This window comes from Eulemur rufifrons, chromosome 28 (assembly GCF_041146395.1).
Source record: "Eulemur rufifrons isolate Redbay chromosome 28, OSU_ERuf_1, whole genome shotgun sequence".
Classification (NCBI taxonomy): Eukaryota; Metazoa; Chordata; class Mammalia; order Primates; family Lemuridae; genus Eulemur; species Eulemur rufifrons.
In genome coordinates this window covers 42,623,063-42,640,891 of record NC_091010.1, presented here as the reverse complement: position 1 = coordinate 42,640,891, position 17,829 = coordinate 42,623,063, and the positions used below count along the sequence as shown (strand labels likewise).

The 17,829-nt window shown below is 40.9% G+C and overlaps 1 protein-coding gene across 1 annotated transcript in view; it reads right to left on the bottom strand.

Moving 5' to 3' along the window:
* The window catches only part of PLCE1 (phospholipase C epsilon 1), a 252,787-nt gene that overhangs the window by 52,057 nt on the left and 182,901 nt on the right, over positions 1-17,829 (bottom strand). The window contains exons 7-15 of the mRNA XM_069460026.1: positions 16,074-16,749; positions 12,317-12,499; positions 11,219-11,336; positions 10,497-10,653; positions 7,608-7,730; positions 7,384-7,520; positions 5,069-5,307; positions 3,526-3,587; positions 3,276-3,441 (exon numbers count right to left, since the gene is read on the bottom strand). Coding sequence (XP_069316127.1) covers positions 3,276-3,441; positions 3,526-3,587; positions 5,069-5,307; positions 7,384-7,520; positions 7,608-7,730; positions 10,497-10,653; positions 11,219-11,336; positions 12,317-12,499; positions 16,074-16,749 — 1,861 coding nt within the window. The remainder of the gene's footprint in view (positions 1-3,275; positions 3,442-3,525; positions 3,588-5,068; positions 5,308-7,383; positions 7,521-7,607; positions 7,731-10,496; positions 10,654-11,218; positions 11,337-12,316; positions 12,500-16,073; positions 16,750-17,829) is intronic.

The following is a 17,829-nucleotide window of genomic DNA, read 5'->3' as shown; positions in this document are numbered from 1 at the left end:
TTAAAGCAGAAGGGCATATGATCTAAAATAAATACTGCATTTTGGCCAAAGGCCACAATTAATCTGGGGTGGGAAAGGGAGAGAACAGATTAGGGTGGAAAGAATGCTAACCAGAGCTGAATATTAATGGAAGGTAAAATTTGGTAGTAGAAATATATGGGCATTTTCCTAGCAACTTTGGCCCCTTGAAATGGCACATCTTGAAATTAGCAAGCCAGGCAAGTGCTCTGTCTTGGGTAGATGTCAGTGGAGGTGAAGGTGCTGATGCCATAGCCCAAGGAAATAAAGGCCACTGATTCCTTAATGAACTGACTAAAACACTATATCAAGCAATCAGGATAATATCTCCTCCATTAAGACTCAAATTAAACTATGAGCAAACATCTTTGCTATGAACATGTAAGGACAGAAGAAGCAAGGAGTTATCAAGGATTTCCTGGCTATCTGACCCCAGAACTGTAGCTAGAGCCAAGATGGCAAATAATCCATAACTCCCCTCTCCCATACCCACAGCAGACATCAGTAATCAAACACAGCACACTTTCCCCCAGCTTTAATATGTTAGCTCACTACCTCTTCGGCCAAGTGCTCCAGGAAACACTACCAACGAATCAGATATTTGCCATCCTGGATCTAAAGCTCGAAGCAGAGCTCCCGACACATGTGCATGAGTTGCAGCTCTGTAATGTTTGCTTGGAGCAACCTCTTCCTCCATAGATTCTATCTGTACGCTACCTTAAAAATTATCACATAATGGAAAGGTAGCCCAACCCAAGAGTTGGTATATCTATGAATGGACCTACCCACTGATTTAAGAATCCACCTAACTATTTCCATGTGACAAATCCACTAGTGGGTTTAATAGCCACTAGAGATTCTGCAAAACACTCAGATAGTGGAATGTCTCTTATTTTAATATTTTTGTATGAGATATTTGCTAGCTTCCTCCCATTATACAGAATAGTCTATGGCTTAGAATCCCAAAGCTATCAGCTTCTTTCAGCAGCTAGAGTAACTGTAGGTACATTGCCTTGGACTGGAGATTGCTATGTAATATGGCACTGGAACACTCATCTCTGTGGTGAACCTGCCAGATGCCAGGCTGGGGAGAATGTTCAGCAACCAGAAACAGATGAGATGGTTTTTCAGCATGAAAAGACTAAAGGTCTTCACCAAAGTCTTGCATGACCTTAAGACCTCCATATGTGGCTAGAAGAGGGAAACCATGGCTGGAAATTCCAGGTGAGAACAGGGCTTATTCTCACTTTCCATCTGCCCCACAGAGAAATGTTAGAGGGTAATTAGGAGGGCTGAAGGAGACTGGAGAGTGCTTAGAAATAAAGTAAAAGGCATCTCTCTGCCTTACTGGGTTTAACCACATCTGTGAGTCTATTTGAAGGGTTGTCATGCATTACCCAAAAGCTGTGATAGAATGCTAATCCAGGCAACAGAGCAAGACCCTGTCTCAAAACCAAAACAAAACAAACAAAAAGCTGTGATAATCTCTACTTGGGGTGTAACGTTAAGGAGTTTAAACACTCTTTGAAATCAAATGGGAAAGTGAAGTAGAAATTAAAGCTAGGACATTTGTTCTTGCTTATTTTCCTGGGAGAAATATACACACACACAAGTATGTGGATATATAGAGACATGTATGTGTGTATATATATGCATAGGTACACACGTGTATGTATAGGTACGTGTGTATATATATGTGAAAAATATATAGTATCTATATTCATGTATATATTTCATTTCTTTCCCATAGAAAAATAGATTTCAAACTTCCTTTAGCTTGGGAATGCTCCGTGCAAATGGAAGGCCACATGTAAAGCACGTAGGCAGGAAGAGCACTGCGTCAGCTGCAGTGGGGCTGGGCAGGGAGCCCTTCCTACCGTGCTGCTCGCTCAGCTCAGTGTCAGAGGCTGAGGCCCCTGGACAGAGCTTCTATTTTGAAAGTCACTAGTCTAAGGACACATATTTATTTCATGATAAAGGTCCCTTAGAAAACAGAGTTTAAGGCCAGGCATGGTGGCTCATTCCTGTAATCCCAGCACTTTGGGAGGCTGAGGCAGAAGGATTGCTTGAGCACAGGAATGCAAGACCAGCCTGGGCAATATAGCGAGAACTCATCCCCACAAAAAATAAAAATACAAAAATTAGCCAGGTGTGGTGATGCACACCTGTAGGCCTAGCTACTTAGAAAGCTGAGGCAGGAGGATCACTTGAGCCCACGGGTATGAGGCTGCAGTGAGCTATGATTATGCCATTGCACTCCAGCCTGGGTAGCAAGAGTGAGACCCTGTCTCTAAAAAAAAAAAAAAAAAACCCAAACCAAAAAAAAACTCCAGAATTTAAAATACATATTCCATGCTAAATGACATTTGGGACAAAAATTTTCCCTATGCTTTGAAGAATATCTGGACTAATCTGGAAAACAAAGGAAACTCATTGCTACTAGTGTTGTATAAACAATACAATTATAATTTTCAAACTTGGACCTACATGTACACAACCATACACTTATATTCCTTGGACCAGCCCAGCTCCTTCCTGATTAATCTCTCTTGTAGGAGTTCTGAAGACAAGCAGAATAGATGAGGGAGTTGTAGACAATATAACGGAGAGGTAACAGACATGCATATCATTGAAAGTTGGCTGTTTAGGTCAAAAGGATGTGCTTTTTCTAGTCCAGAGAGCCTAGTCAATTTCAAAGAACACGCCCATGAATTTAATGTGTAGGGACAGTGCTTACATGGTGTGCAGAATTTTTTCTTTAGTTGGTTACCATAGGGATGAATTGATTGTCTAACAAATTACAAAGCAAAACAAGTAATATTTTGGGAATAACTCCATAGAAAGTTTCATTTTCTACTATGCTTTCCCACTACAACATATTGATTTATTTAACATGTAGTGAAATGATTAGATAATTTTCCCATGGGAAAATCTAATTTTAGGAGTAGGTCAGACTAACTAGGATCTAAAAGCTATGAGTCTCAAACAAAAAAAAATTTTTTTTTTTGTTTTGTTTTGTTTTTTCGCCTAGAATAAAGGTTAAGTATGGCTGGGGGAACAAAACAAAAAGAAATAAAGAAAACAACCGCTGCATGTGCAGCCAGTTTTCCCACACATCATGGTTCCTCCCATTTCATATGTGAGAGTTTACTCCCTAAGCTCTTTAAAGGAGTCTGGGGTCAGGTTTTTGTGACGTTGGGAGTTATATAAATAATAAAGTCTAATGAAAACCACATTCCAATAGGCATTCTTAATACCTGGCTGTAGAGTTCTACTGAGGATTCTCCTTTGAGCTGATGGCCTGTGAGGTAGGTATTGTGTGAAGATTCAATGTAATAGTAGGAGAGGGGTAGCTGCAATTCTTTAACGTTCTCCTGTGACTCATCATTTTTCGAGGCAAAATTATCTTTATCCATCAGGAACCTAAATGAAACAATTTTTTAAGACTGCATGGGAAAAAATGTATATTACTCTTAAATGATGGGCAGAAAATATTTAAAAACTTACCTTGCAAATCCTTCAAATGACATTAGGCCCTGATGACACATACTAATGCTAGGCTCGAACTTCTGCAAGGGATACAATAAAAAAAAAAAGAGTTATTTAGGTAAAAGAAACTAAAAGGGGGAAAAAAAAAATCACCCGATCATTTTTCAAAGCTGTTTTGTTTTCATCAGGAAACATCTAAACCAAATATTTGAACTAATTTAGTAATGTAGTGGTAAGATGTAGTTTTTAGTCCAAAAGAAAACATTTATTATATGTGAGTTTATTATACTAAGCATATTTATTTAAGAGAAAAACGGGGAGCAAGAGAAGAGAACAAGGCTGATTTATGTGAAAACAAAGTACATCAGTTTATTCAGGTGAAAACGGGAATAATAATAGCTACCGTAGAGTGGGGGGAGGTGAACTGAGATGATTCACATAGGGCACTTGGTACCACATCTATTCAATAGTATTACAATGAGCACTCAACAACGTGGTAATAGTCTCACGTTTTGGACAGCTATAATACACTGATTCCCAATCAGGTGATAGGGAGGTTGGAAACTGGACTAATTCTGTTGCATGTGACGCAGCCACACTGAACGGTCTCACCACTCCTATCTCTGGCCACCCTCTAGTCTAAACCATCACCATGTCTTGCTTGGGGTATTGTGAGAGCCCCCTAACCAGCCTCTCTGCTGTCATGGTTTATTCTCCAATGGGGCCACAGCAACCCCTTAAAAAACATAAATCAAATCATGTCACTCTCCCACTCAAAAATTTCCAATGGCTTCCCATTTCACATGGACTAAAGCTGACCTCCTTACCACTGTCTAAAGGGCCTAGATGATTCGGCCCCTGTACACCTGTCGGAAACCATGTCTGCCCTTCTCTGCCTGTCTTGTGCAGCTCCCATTACACCAGCTATTTTGTGGTTCCTTCTAACCCCCCAGCTCGTGCCTGCCTTGGTCTTCGAGCCTGCTGCTCCCTGTTGGGGACACTCTTTCCTCATTCCTTCACGTGGCCGACTCACCCAGGGCTCAGTCCCAAAGCTACCTCTTCAGAGCGGCCTTCACTTACTCCCCTCAGCCCTCCTGCATCATGCCATCCCCCTTATTCCACTCAATTTTTTCTGGAATCCATGATTGCCTGAAATTATATTGTATCTGTATTTGTTTATTGTCTGCCTCACCTACTAGAATAAAAGCTGCATGGAGGGTCACTGCTATATTCCTAGCTCCTGGAACAGAGCCAGCATAGTAGGAACTAATAAATATTTGTAAATAGCTAAAGAGGTTGAAAACTTAGACTAATTCTGTTGCATGTGCTAGAATAATAAGGAATTATGTACTGATTCCTTATAATAGAGTCAGAGAAGGCCTGAGACCTATGTTAATTACATGTTAAATGAGGACACTTAAATATTTGGTATTTTTTTTTTTAAATCTCTATTTCAGACTTAAAGCCTTTGGAAAGTATAGAAAGAGTAACTATTTAGCAACAAATTATCACAATCGTCAGAGGCGTAACACACATGCACACACATGAAACCGGCACAGACCTGGATGATGCTGAGGATTTCGTCGTAAGTGCAGTGTTCTCCTTGGCAATTGACTAAGAAGTCATTAAGCTGGAGTATGCCAACCCCGAATATCCCCAGAGATGTGCTCTCGATCCCAGTGCCATTCGTCACGATACTTGCAGCAGCAATGGCATCAGAGATCTGCCTCTGGTTGTCTGAGAGCTGCTGTTTACTCTTAATGAATAACCCCAAGTCCGAGACATTTCTGGTCAACAAATCTGAAACAGAACCACCACAGTACATGGACAAGACAGCTAGCATCGTTCACAAGGTTCACTTTGGAGATAATGGTGTTTGGAGTTACTATACTGGGGAAGCTCTCTGCTAATCTATCTAAATAAGCCATCCAACTAGTGCTTATTCCTGGCTTCATACAGCTGAGACAATAAAAAAACATCAATCAATAAATAAAAGAAGACAGAGCTAGGTTGTTGATCTTGAAATCCTATGAACTTCGGTATTACATGCAAACTAAATGTAGATTCCGTGGGGACTTGAGGCCAAATTTGGACTTTGGTTTTTGAGAATAACGCCAACATTTTTATGGTTGTAGAGGCTGAAGATGAACCCTTAAAGCTATAGTTTTTCTGTACTTCAAAAGTGTAACTATAAACATTTGCGTGTAAGTTTTTGTGTGAATATAAACTTTCAACTCATTTGGGTAAATACCAAGGAGTGTGACTGCTGGGTTGTATGGGAAGAATATGTTTAGTTTAGTAAGAAACAGCCATACTTTCTTCCACAGTGGCCATACCGCTTACATTCCCGCCAGCGATGTTCAAATTGCTCCACATTCACACCAACCTTGGTATGGCCAGTCATTTTAATTTTAGCCACTTTGGGAGACAGTTTGGCAGATTCTTATAGAGCTGAACATAGGCTTACCATATGATCCAGCAAATGTGCTCTTAGGTATTTCCCCAAATGACTTAAAAACTTATGTCTACACAAAAACCTGCATACGAATGTTTATAGCAGCTTTATCCATAATTCCTACAATTGGAAGCAACCAAGATATCCTTCAGTAGATGGATGAATAAACAAACTGGTATATCCATACAATGAAATATTATTCCATGTGAAAAGAAATAGGATCAAGATGCAAAAAGGCATGGAGGAAGGAAACTTAAATGCACATTGCTGAGTGAAAGAAGCCAGTCTGAAAAGGCTACATACTGTACGATTCCAACTATAGGACATGCTGGAAAAGGCAAAACTATAGAGACCGTAAAAAGAGCAGTGACTGCCAGGGATTCAGAATGAGGAAAAGGAGGGATGAAAAGGTGGAGCTCAGGGGATTTTCAGGGCAGTGAAACTATTCTGTGTGATACTGTTACGGTGGGTACATGTCATTTCACATTTGTCAAAACCTATAGGATGCACAACACAAAGAGTGAACCCTAACATAAACTACAGACCTCAGTTAATAATAATGTATAGATATTGACTGAATTGCAACCAATGTACCACACTAATGCAAGATATTACTAACAGAGGAAAATCTGTGAGGAGGGCGTGGAGGAAGGTGTATAGGAACACTGAACTTTCTGCTCATCTTTCTGTGAACCTAAATTGCTCTAAAAAACAGTCTAATAATTTTTACAAAGTGTTAACTACTTGACTAATCCATAGTTATGCACATTTGATGGCTAAAGTTGAACAATACTTAGTAGTCTTAGTTCAAGGATAACATAAGCTTACAAATAAGTATGAAGCAACTGCATGAAATAGGAAAGTTTTTTGTTTATGCTTTGTTGTGTTTATAGTTTCCAGTAAGAAGAGAGGAGATAAATGATAGGCTTAAAATGCATGGGTGGTGATGGTGAGTGGAGTAGAAGAATGAGACATTCTGGTCTACGCAGTAGGAAAAATATACTGCATGTTCAGACAGGAATGCTCTGCTGAAGTCACAAGACTCTCCTTGTCAAAGGGCAGACAGCTACTGCCCTGGGACTGAGTATCCGCCTGCAGGTAGAGAAGAGACTGGGGGTTCTCAGCTGTGACACATCATACACCTAGTGGACTTTCGGAAATGGTCAGGACACGACTGGAGGGCACTATTGGTTAAATATCCTGGACTACATGGGCAGAACCACACAGTGATGAACTTCCTTGTCCAAAATGCCAATAGCACCTGCCCCCATGACACCCTGAAATAATCCTGTAAGTGTTTCGTCTTGCTCTGGTGACAGCACGCCATGTGGGACAGGCTGACAGTTCATGAGATTGGATTTTGGACCTTCATTTTTAGACAGAAAGGTCTCAAAGGGAAATCCTAAAATGTTACAACAAACCTAGGTCAGGCTGCAGATCACTGGTGTTTTCGTCAATAGTCAGGTTGGTGTAGAGCGGGGCCGACTCGGAGCCGGATCGGTTGCAGGGCACTGCGTAGAGGTCAAAGAGATCCTTCAGGTCCTTGCGGCTCCTTACACTGAGCGAGGAATGGAAAACACCTCACGTGAGTATCGGTACAGAGATGTGGGCCTGAGAAAGGGTAAGAAGGAAGCATACGGCATACCTGAATGATTTGAACAGCTCGACAAACTCAACAAAACTCATGTTGCTGTCTGAAACCATGAAGCTCTGGAATCCCTTCATCCCTCCTTTGACCCGCCCATGCCAGCTGCTGCTGCTCCAAGCACTGCAACAAAGACAAGGTGTCCGTGGGCACAATGGCAGGGCTACTTTGTCACTTTGCCCCACCAGACGTTCTCTGAATAGCAATATGAGCAAAGAGATGGACTGCAAGTCATTTAAGCTTGAAGCTATTTTCCCATACTCTCTTTTCACCTCTCCTAATCTATAGTGTGCCAGAGGAAATAATCATATCATGTATAGAAACAATTTCATCTTGCCAGCCTCTTTAATAAGAGCACAAGGCTGAGGATAGTGCTCCTCTACTAATCAAAACAATTCTTGGAAATCACAGATCAATGGGCAAAATTCCTCAGTTTTTCTGAAGAAAAGTCTCATTAAAAAAGGGCTCAAGATTATTCAATCATAATCCCTGGGAAACAATGCATATTCTTTTCTATATTCTAAATTATGGAAACACATTTAAGAAGAAAATTTTGAGTACATCAGTGTCTTTCCTTTTTCCTTTCTTAACCAGCTTGTAGATAAAAAGAGGGAAGAGCCTTTAAATATTAATGGAAAATGTGAGTCAGAAAAATATTAAGATTGGAAAAAAGCCAACTCTGCCTGGGATTATATTTGTACCTACCAAGGCTGCATCTATTCAATATAAAAATATCAGTCCACTTGGTCAAAAATTCAGTCTCATTTTTTCACGTTTTTTATTTTCTGTACTGAGTCCCTGACAGAATAGTATGAGAAATGTTTTGACTATGTTTTTTAGTTAAAACAATGAACAGAATCTTTCTTTTTTTCTCTTTTTGTCTTAGATTTTTTTTTAATTTTTGAAATATTTCAAATACATAAATAAGTGCAGAAACAGCATAAGGACTAGCCAGTCTACTCTCAATCCTGCTAACAATGTTCACTCACGGAAAATGATTTTGTGTTGACATCTGAAGGTCACTGCCCTCAATGGGAGAGTGCTACAAATTGATAGATTTACTGGACTTCCTGGGCATAGACTGTGGGTTGTTGGTACTCCGTGTGGTGTGGGAAACATAAAGTGGAGGTTCAGGAAGAGGAAAAAGGTGGCTTCATCATTTGCAATGCATTTACGCAAGTATAATAATTTCCGTGTCTTCCTTCCTTCTAGTTGCAGGTCCGTTCCTGTCTGTAGGAACCCATCTCCCTCTGACTCTAACAAACTCTATTTGTCTGCTCTTTCTCCTACTAGACTTAGGACTCAGACTTTTTTTCGCCTTTAACAGCATTTGGGCTGATCTTCCTTCTGCTGCCTTGTCTTTTCTTTGTTTTAGAATACTTGAGTGGGCACTGACCCCGTCTTCCTGTGGTTGGCCCTTTGATCTTGCATCTGGTATGTTAGTTTCTCTTTTAAAGGATTTTTCTCCCTTACTACTCTGTCCTTCCTTTTCGTACTCATGAGTGACTGAAATAAAGGGGAAAGCCATTCAATCCAGATCATCTCGCTATTTCATTTACTCAGGTACTACGTAGGCTGAAAACATAATGTGTGATCATAATACAATCATGTATAATGTATAATCAGAAGTAATTCTGAGTCTTTGTAATTTTTAGTTTTGTTATAAATCTCAACTTACAGAAAAGTTGTAAGAATGGTACAAAGAATTCTCATATACCCTTGGCTCATTTTCACCAATTGTAGAATCTGAATGTATAAAGTGTAAATTATAAGGTCATTAACTCACATTGTGAAAGAATTCTTCCCTTTAAAAGATAGTTTACTGTGTGGTTCTTATCAATAACAAGCTTCTGAGACTGAGACAGACAGAGAGAGAGAGCGCGCGTGCACGAGAGAGAGAGAGAGAGAGAGAGAGAGTTTATGTGTGTGAAGTTAACATTTTCCAAAGCCAATTTCTGCTCAGACCTATTTCCTCCTCCTCCTCCTTCTTCTCCTCCTCCTCCTCCTCCTCCTCCTCGTGTGATAAAGTGAAGAGTGCCTGTTTTATCTTGGTTCTCTCTGGAACCTCTGCATTTCTTAAACTTTAATGTAGGAGAGAAGGAGATGGGGTGGCATTCTGGTTCCCTTTGGAAGGCTTTCACTTTAATATTATTTCTTCTTCTGAGAGGGAAACTGTAGTTTCAAATCTGTAATTTGCATGGATCTTATAAAGCAATTTATTATATTACCAGCTTTAAAATTATATCTAAACATATCCAACTTGCTGCAGTACAGGCATTCATTTCTCCAGACGTGTATAACTTATATATGAGAAAAGTATTAAATATATTTCATCAATTTTAGCAAAGGGTCAACTAGCTTACATTAAAACTTAATCTATTCTTCATTTAGAGCAGTGCTACCCAACAGAACAATAGAACTTTTTCCAATGATAGAAATGTTCTCTATCTGCACTGTTCAGTATAGTAACCATTATCTACTTGGAGCACTTGAAATATGGCTACTATGACTAAAGAACCGAATTTTAAATTTTCTTTCATTTTAATTAATTTAAATTTGAATTTAAATACTCACATGTAGTTAATGGCTACTATATTGGACAGTCACCATATTGGACAATGTGATTTAAAGAATCACAGCGTGAGTTTTGTTACTACTACCAACCCTTCCAGGGCTTGGTCTCTCAAGTAATTACAAGCAACTATAGTAATATGAGAAGGTAGAAGTATAAAATCAGCAAAAGTAGGATCATTTAAAAATCTGCAGGTTTTCAATCTAACTGTAAGTCAAAATCTGAGACAGTCTTTACATAGACAATGGAAGAATATGCCTTCCACACAACTGGAATGATGTGAAGGGTCCTTCTGTTTTATCATGTTAAGGCCCCACCTGGACGGGCTCTTGTTTGAAGAAGACAGCACAGGGGAGGACACTGGCCTGATGGGAGATGGCGTCCCAGCAGCCAAGATGGGGGACACAGCCGTGGTCAGAGAGTGGGCTCTTCTGGAAGGGAGGGGGTTGGGAGGGCTAGCGATGGCATTCACCTCTGTGAGGATGAAAGACAGAAGAGACAATGGCTCAGGTTACACTTTCCCTCAGAAACCAAATACAAAGCAAAGAGGCTTCTGGATGTCTGAGCAAACCAATCTATGCAGCTGATTTCTATACATCAAACTATTTTTTATGAACAGACTAATCTGGTGAATTCTCAACTGGCTACACATTAGAACCATCTGGGGAGATTCAAAAATATACAATGTCTGGGTCCCAGCCAGAGAATATCTGAATCAGTTGGTCTTGGGTATGGCAGGACATCCAGGTATTTTTTTTCAAAAATCCAATATCTAGCTAGGGTTGAGAATCACTGGTCTAATCCATCAAATTGCACCATGTACATCTAATATTCCCTGTCAACAGTAGCAAATTAATTAATGAGAATTTTCCTCCAAGGACACTATGCTTGCAGAAGTATCTGTTGGATTTCATCTGGTTAAAATAAAGAGTTTTGTGAAGAATGCTCACAATGCTTAAATCACAATTTAAAACAAACATATATTTTTTTCCCCTAAAATTAAAAACTAAAAATCTCAGATGTGCACATGCTCCTTTACCTGATTCTTCTTGTTCATTAGTGTCTTGAGGATCAGAACCACTCCGGCCTCGACACTCTTTGTGCGTCTTGGCCTTTCGAGTGGCCATCTCATCATCAGTGGCCTCTCCGCTCTCACCCTGGAACACAAAGCTCACAATGGTTCCCAGTCTGTATTTCTCCCCTGTCACTGCTTTAGTTCAGGCAGGTCTCATTTTCTGACCTACCCACCTTCAGCAGAGCCTCCCCCTGGTGAAACCAGTGATGACCTACATTAAGGCTGGCCTTAATAATATTCTCACATTATATTATCTCGTTCGTTCTTCACTATAAAGCAGCACTACTGGGGGAAGGAGGCAGACAAGGAGAGGGACACAACCCTGGAGTCTCTGTGTACAGACGGAATTGTGAAGCAGATAAAGTTCAACTTCAGCATCAAGGCCTCCCATATGCAAAGCATGGGACTTTTTCTAGACAGCCATGAAGCAAATATATTATCATGTTATAGTGACAATATAGATAATATAATATAATTTATAATATATAGTGCTAATATATTTCAATTGTGTTCTGCATGCAGCATTTTGGCCTCAAGACCTTCACAAGTGATTCCTGTTCTTTCCTAGCCCTTCCTCGCCCACCAGAGTGCCCATGCGCCAGCCACCCAGGACTGCATGTGCTTTTCTGAACAAGCTAAGTCTTTGATGCTGTCTCCTCTGCTGGGGAGGCTTTCTCCTATGTCATTTGCCTGGTAAACTTCTACACGCCCTTCAAAACCCGTCTGTCAACTACTCTGTTGTTGCCTGGCAGCCCTATATTTTCCTTCTTTCTGCTCCCAGAGCACTTTGCAGGTGACTCAACAATGACTCTTACTCAGATTGCACCGTGTTTGTTTACATGTCTATGTCCTTCTGTGGACCCTGTCTTTTCTCCAGTGTTGACTTGGTTCCTGGTACTGACCCTGGCACCCAAGAGGTGTATGGTAGGTCCTTGTATCTTTTGTTTTATGCCTCACTTTGTCCCCAACTCAAATGACCTGAAGTGGTTTGTGTGACACAGACCATACAATGGTCCCAGCAGAAGATTGGGTTTGATGCTTAATAAACAAATAACACTCTACCCTCATGAGGATTTTCTTCTTTTTCTTGGTGGCGCTTATGCCCAGGGTATTGTTTCTCTGCATATTGGGCTTCTCGGCATTCTTTGCCGACATCCCAGGACTGGGGTTCCGAGTACTCCATCGTCTGCCACCGAACAACTCCACAGCGTGAGCCAAAGTTGGGCCTTCATACCGTCCATCCTCCTGTAAAAGAGCCACATGCTAAACACATAAGGAAGCAGCAAGCACTGGGGAAGTAAATATATTAATGGCTCCCAGGAAATTCCCCGAGGTGGAAGAGCACAGGCGGCCACAGAAGAATAATGGCCTGGCCACCCAAGTGGCTCTGTTTTATAACTCTCAAGACTCTCTGTTGGGAGTTTCGTCATGTCCCCTGTTGTCCTGGTCACATTGCTGCTGAGTTTCAGTGACATGCTTTAACACATCATCTGGGGAACAAAAAATTCCCTTCACAGTTTCAGAGGTTATATCCCAGAACTACCACTGTAAGAAAATTCATTAAGATTTACTTTGCAAATTAAGGCTTTGTAGGTCTTGGAGTAGGGGGACAGGGTGTGAATCTATTTAAGTAAAATCAAGTTCTATTTGTCTGTTATTCCATCATGCCAGGTAGAATTTCACCAAGTTGGATGCTTGGGACAGTCTGACTTGAAATGTAGGGTACATGGCACACAAGAAATTCACTTTACAGAGCCCTGGGGAGCTCCTCAAATAGTTGGGCTGCTATGCTCTTGAGTGACTAAAATCCAAAGATAGAGAACCCATGGGACTCAGAACACCATGCAAGACATGATGCTGTGAGCAGCAAAAACACACCCAAGGGGCAAGCGATGGTTTACTATAACTATTGCTCATAAAGCAACTCTGTGTAACATCTTGTAAGTGAGTAACAGTAGGGATTTATTAATTAAACAGCAGTCGATGATTCTCCCCATAAGAGAAAAGGAAAAGTCAGTTAAAACCACAAAAAGACCAGGTGCTGTGGCTCATGCCTATAATCCCATCATTTTGGGAGGCCAAGGTGGGAGGATTGTTTGAGGCTACAAGTTCAAGACCAGCTTGGGCAACATAGCAAGACACCCTTTCTAAAAAAACATAAAAAGTTTTTACCTCATGGCATAACTTTTCATAGGACATTTTGAAGACCACTAAAATAATGTGCATCCTTTGAGTACATCCTTTTTTCCCCTCTAAAGATAGCCAAAATCTGTTTCTGTTGCCCCTAATAGAAGATGTTTACCTGATAACCCTGTATTTAACCTCAGCTTCCCAGAGCTCCTTTCAAATACCCAGGATTACCAGCCCTCAGCTCTGTCCACGATAACCTCGAGCCAAAGCTCATGATATGTCTTTTCTCCACATCCCACATCAGCATCTCTGCACAGTTTATTGTCTTTGATTTTCCTGTATTTTTCTTAGGCTCCACTACAAATGTTACTACTTCTTATTGTCTTTTGTGTTATCTCTGATTACTATTTCCATCAGATCAATTTACATTTACTGGTACTAAAATAATTGTGGTATTTGAAGTAAATTCACACACATTTACTACATAAGGGAACTTTAGCATCTATATAAACACTTCCGAAACTGGGGATAAAGAAATAAAATGCTCTTCTAGAGCTGTTAACAGAAGTTTGGAAAAACCCAAAAGACTTCTCACAAATTTCTTTAACTTATAGATACATTTAAATAATTTTTTTTTTTTTGGTGGTTTAGGGCATCTCAGAGGATTTAATTTGCTAACATGTATTATAAGTCACCAAGAGGGGCATTTAGCGAAAATTTACCTGACCTTTTGTTCTCTGAGTACCAATTTAGCATCTTTTTGGCATTCCCTGAGACAATTTGGGAACTGGTCTCTAAGATGAGACAATGATGAGTTTGTTGGCCTTTTGTACTTTTTTCTTTGGAAAGAAATCATGAGTGTCTGTTTCTAAGGCACATCGCCTGACTTTGCAAATGGCTCATGTAGAACAGTGTTTTGAGGAAGAATATCACCTATATTTCAGAAGCGACTGAGGGACGTGGAGCTGTTTGGCCTTTACCCTGCAGTGTCTAGGTCCTGCCCAGACGCAGAGGGGCTAGGCGGAGATGTATTTGCAACTGGGGGGGAATGAGTCTTCTCTGGGTCACTCTGTCTCTGCTCCCACAGCAACTCTCAGCTCTTCATCTGCTGTTCGTGGTCTCAGCTGGTGCCTCCTTCAGCAAAAGCTGAAGGCTACAGGGGTGCATGAGAAACCAAGTACATCTTATGTGTTAAGCCAGTTACTTACATCATAAGCTTGAGAAGGAGATGAATGGACAAACTAAACCACATAGGCTTTGTGACAGGGACTGTAACTGAGCCCAAAGACTTTGGTGTATGTCCATGTTTCTAGAAGGCTGAGAAATAGTTGTGATTAAAAATCAATACTCATAATAACTCCTGAAGACCTTTCCTCCAAGTAGCCTACTGTACTGAAAGCTCACTGGGGAGTACACAGGAAGCAGGTACTTTGGTTTCCATTTTAGATGAGTTAACTAAAACGGGCTTTGTGCTATGTAACATTAGCGTAATTGTACATATGGGCCTATTCATTTATTAATTAATCAACTTAGTTATTCGAGATACGATCTCTACTCATAATCATTGCATGGGAGTGAGGAAAAGGGAAAGAAAGGGCGTTATGTATAATGCCTTGACTAATTTCCCAGGGAACAAATGTTTTTAATTGTCAGAAACATGTCAGAACTGGGAAAAGTACATAAAATTAGCCATTTGAGTAATTTAAATCATAATTCTATTTGTTCTCTGACACTAATAAAAATAATTTTTTGCCATCAAGATAGAAAAGCATAGCAAAGAAAACCCAAATACTTTGATGCAACTCATTTGACAATGCCATTTCAACAGTGTCACCTGGTGGTGGGTGACGACTTGATTTCCAAGCAGTCTGTACCCTCCTTCCCCCACGAGCATGCTACTCCTGTTGTGCTTATGTCTCTTCTCATCATTTCCTTTGGCCCAGCCCTTCTGCCAGCCCTTAGCTGGGGTGTTAAAGTACCTGATAATTTAGGCTAAATAAGAAACTCATTCAATTCAAGCAGCCGACTGTGAAAATCTGCCTGCTAAGGGCTGTTGCCACTACAAACCTGATAAGGAAGAACTCCACGTAAGAATTACCCCACATTTGGGGAAGTTTCTTTTAACCTTAAAAGTTCTACAATTAGGCAGCAATATGCAGTAAGTTATATAACTCTCCAAGAGTCACATGGCATGTTAGGTGATGAATCGGGATTTCACTTTCTAAAAGGAAGGTTTCCAATGTATCAGCTAATCACCAGTTAATAATAAAAGCATTCAGATTACAGTGCTTTCAGTGGAAAACTTGAGTAAATGAAAATGGTTTCTTCCAAAATGTGAGAATCACAATGACCATGGTCACTATTTTCATACAAAATAATAGTAAGAAATCTACTTACATAGTATCTATCTACTATGAATAGATACTATTCTTTATACATATGAATTTGCACACTAGCTTTGCACATATTTACTTAGTTAATTCTCACAGCCACCCTAGGAGCAGGTATTGTTATTGTTTACATTTTATAGATAAGGAAACTGAGGCACCCAGAGATTAAGTAAAAGCTGCCCAAGGTCACACAGGTAGTGAGTGGCAGAGCTGAGAGCACGAACCCGGCGGTCTGGTCGCCAAGTGTGTGTTCTTGAGAGTTACACTTGCGAGGAAAGACGTACGGCCGCAGCCCTTACCTGATGGAGACTGACGTACTGTTTCCGCAGCCACTGCTGTCTCTGGTCGGGGAACTGCCTCATCTTCCTCACCGCTCTCGTGAGCTCCAGCAATCCACTGAAGAGCATTTTAGCTGTATGCTTCGGTGCCACGAAGTGCAATAATCTATTGTCCGTGGTCTGAAGCCCATAGAGCAGTGTCACACCAGTCTCTGACAGGAACATGCCCCCCAGTTTGTTCTGAACACACACAGTGTGTATATCTATGCTGGGGTGTCCCATGTACACAGCCTTCACTGAAAACAGATCCAAGGCCCCCTCTGCCAGGCCACTTAAGGCAGCACTGCTCAGCAACGGGAATTTCCCAGGCTCAGCTGTGTTACTAAGCACACAAAGTTTTGCTCTAGTGCTGGCTGGGGAGGCGGTGGTGGGCTTCTTCCAAGTCAAGGTGCTATTGTCAGGCTGAAGCTGGAGGAAGCAGCGGGCAGACAGGTGTGTGTCCTGGTCGTAGTGGATGACTGTGGCCCCCTGCAGCAGGAACTGGTGCACATCCGCTTGGATGGACAGCACGTACCACGGGATGAGCTCGGTCCCGTGGTCGAAGGCTTTCTGTGAGTTCTCTGATCCACGAGAGTCGTACTCTTTGGACTGCTCAAAGATGTCATTTTCTGAATCCAACAAGTCTCCAATTATAAACCTGACGGAAAGAGACACAGATTTTGTCTTATAATCAGAAGTGAGAACAACCCAAAAGCCTTTTGCTGACACTGGACCTTATTTTTCATCCTGCTATGAATTCAAATTAGCCTAGGAAATATAAAATGTTAAGCGTCACAGAGCAATGTTTTATAACTGTATTCTAAAACCTTATATTTAGCAAAGTGTCTGAGCATAGGTGTAATTATGAAAGGAACTACTAGATTAGTTATCGTATTTTTATTATCAACAATAATCTTCACTATGCATTAGTTTTCCAGCTTGTGTCAGGAACTGTGTTAATACTTTACACACATTTTTGCATTAAATCCAACCTACTTGCAAAGTTAAGTTTTATTATTATTATTTTTTTACTTATGAGAAAACTGAGGTTCAGAAAGGGGAAGTAACTTGCTCAAGGGTCACCCGGCTCAGAAGAGGCCTGGCCATGGTGGGATTCTGGTCTGTCAATAGCCTACGCTTGTTTGCCTTCCAATTAAATCATAAACAAAAGTCATGACCTGAATACCAGGCAAAAACAAGCTTAACAGGCTGGCCTGAGAAATACCTCTGCTAAAAATAAAATACAATTAGTTCAAAGACACTCATGGGAAATACGGTGAGGGTGGCCAGATAAGAACATCTGTCCTTGACTCAACCTTAGTTCTCCACTCCCTGTGTGTGTGTGTGTGTGTGTGTGTGTGCGCGCGCGCATGTGCACAAAAAATGCTAGTCAGCTTGGAAAATTTAGCAAGTTCCCTTCCCTGAGTCAGGAACCTGGATTAGAAGAGCCTGGAGGAGTGAAGGCAAGGGAGACTTTATTATCTTTTTTCTATATGGCCACCTTGGCAGGAACCTGCCTAAGAGATTCATTCTCTTCAAAGCATAAGAAGTTGTAAGCAAGATCAAGGTTTCTTCTCTTTGGTCCCCAGACATCGCTAGCACAGTGCTGGAGAAACTGTGAAGGAGCTGGTGCACAGGCTGGTCCACACGTCTCTGGGAAGGAAGGTTCCCATTGTCTTGAGTCCCTTGAGCAGCCCAACGCCTCTTAACCAGGCAAAGGCAGCAGCCTTGGGCTTGT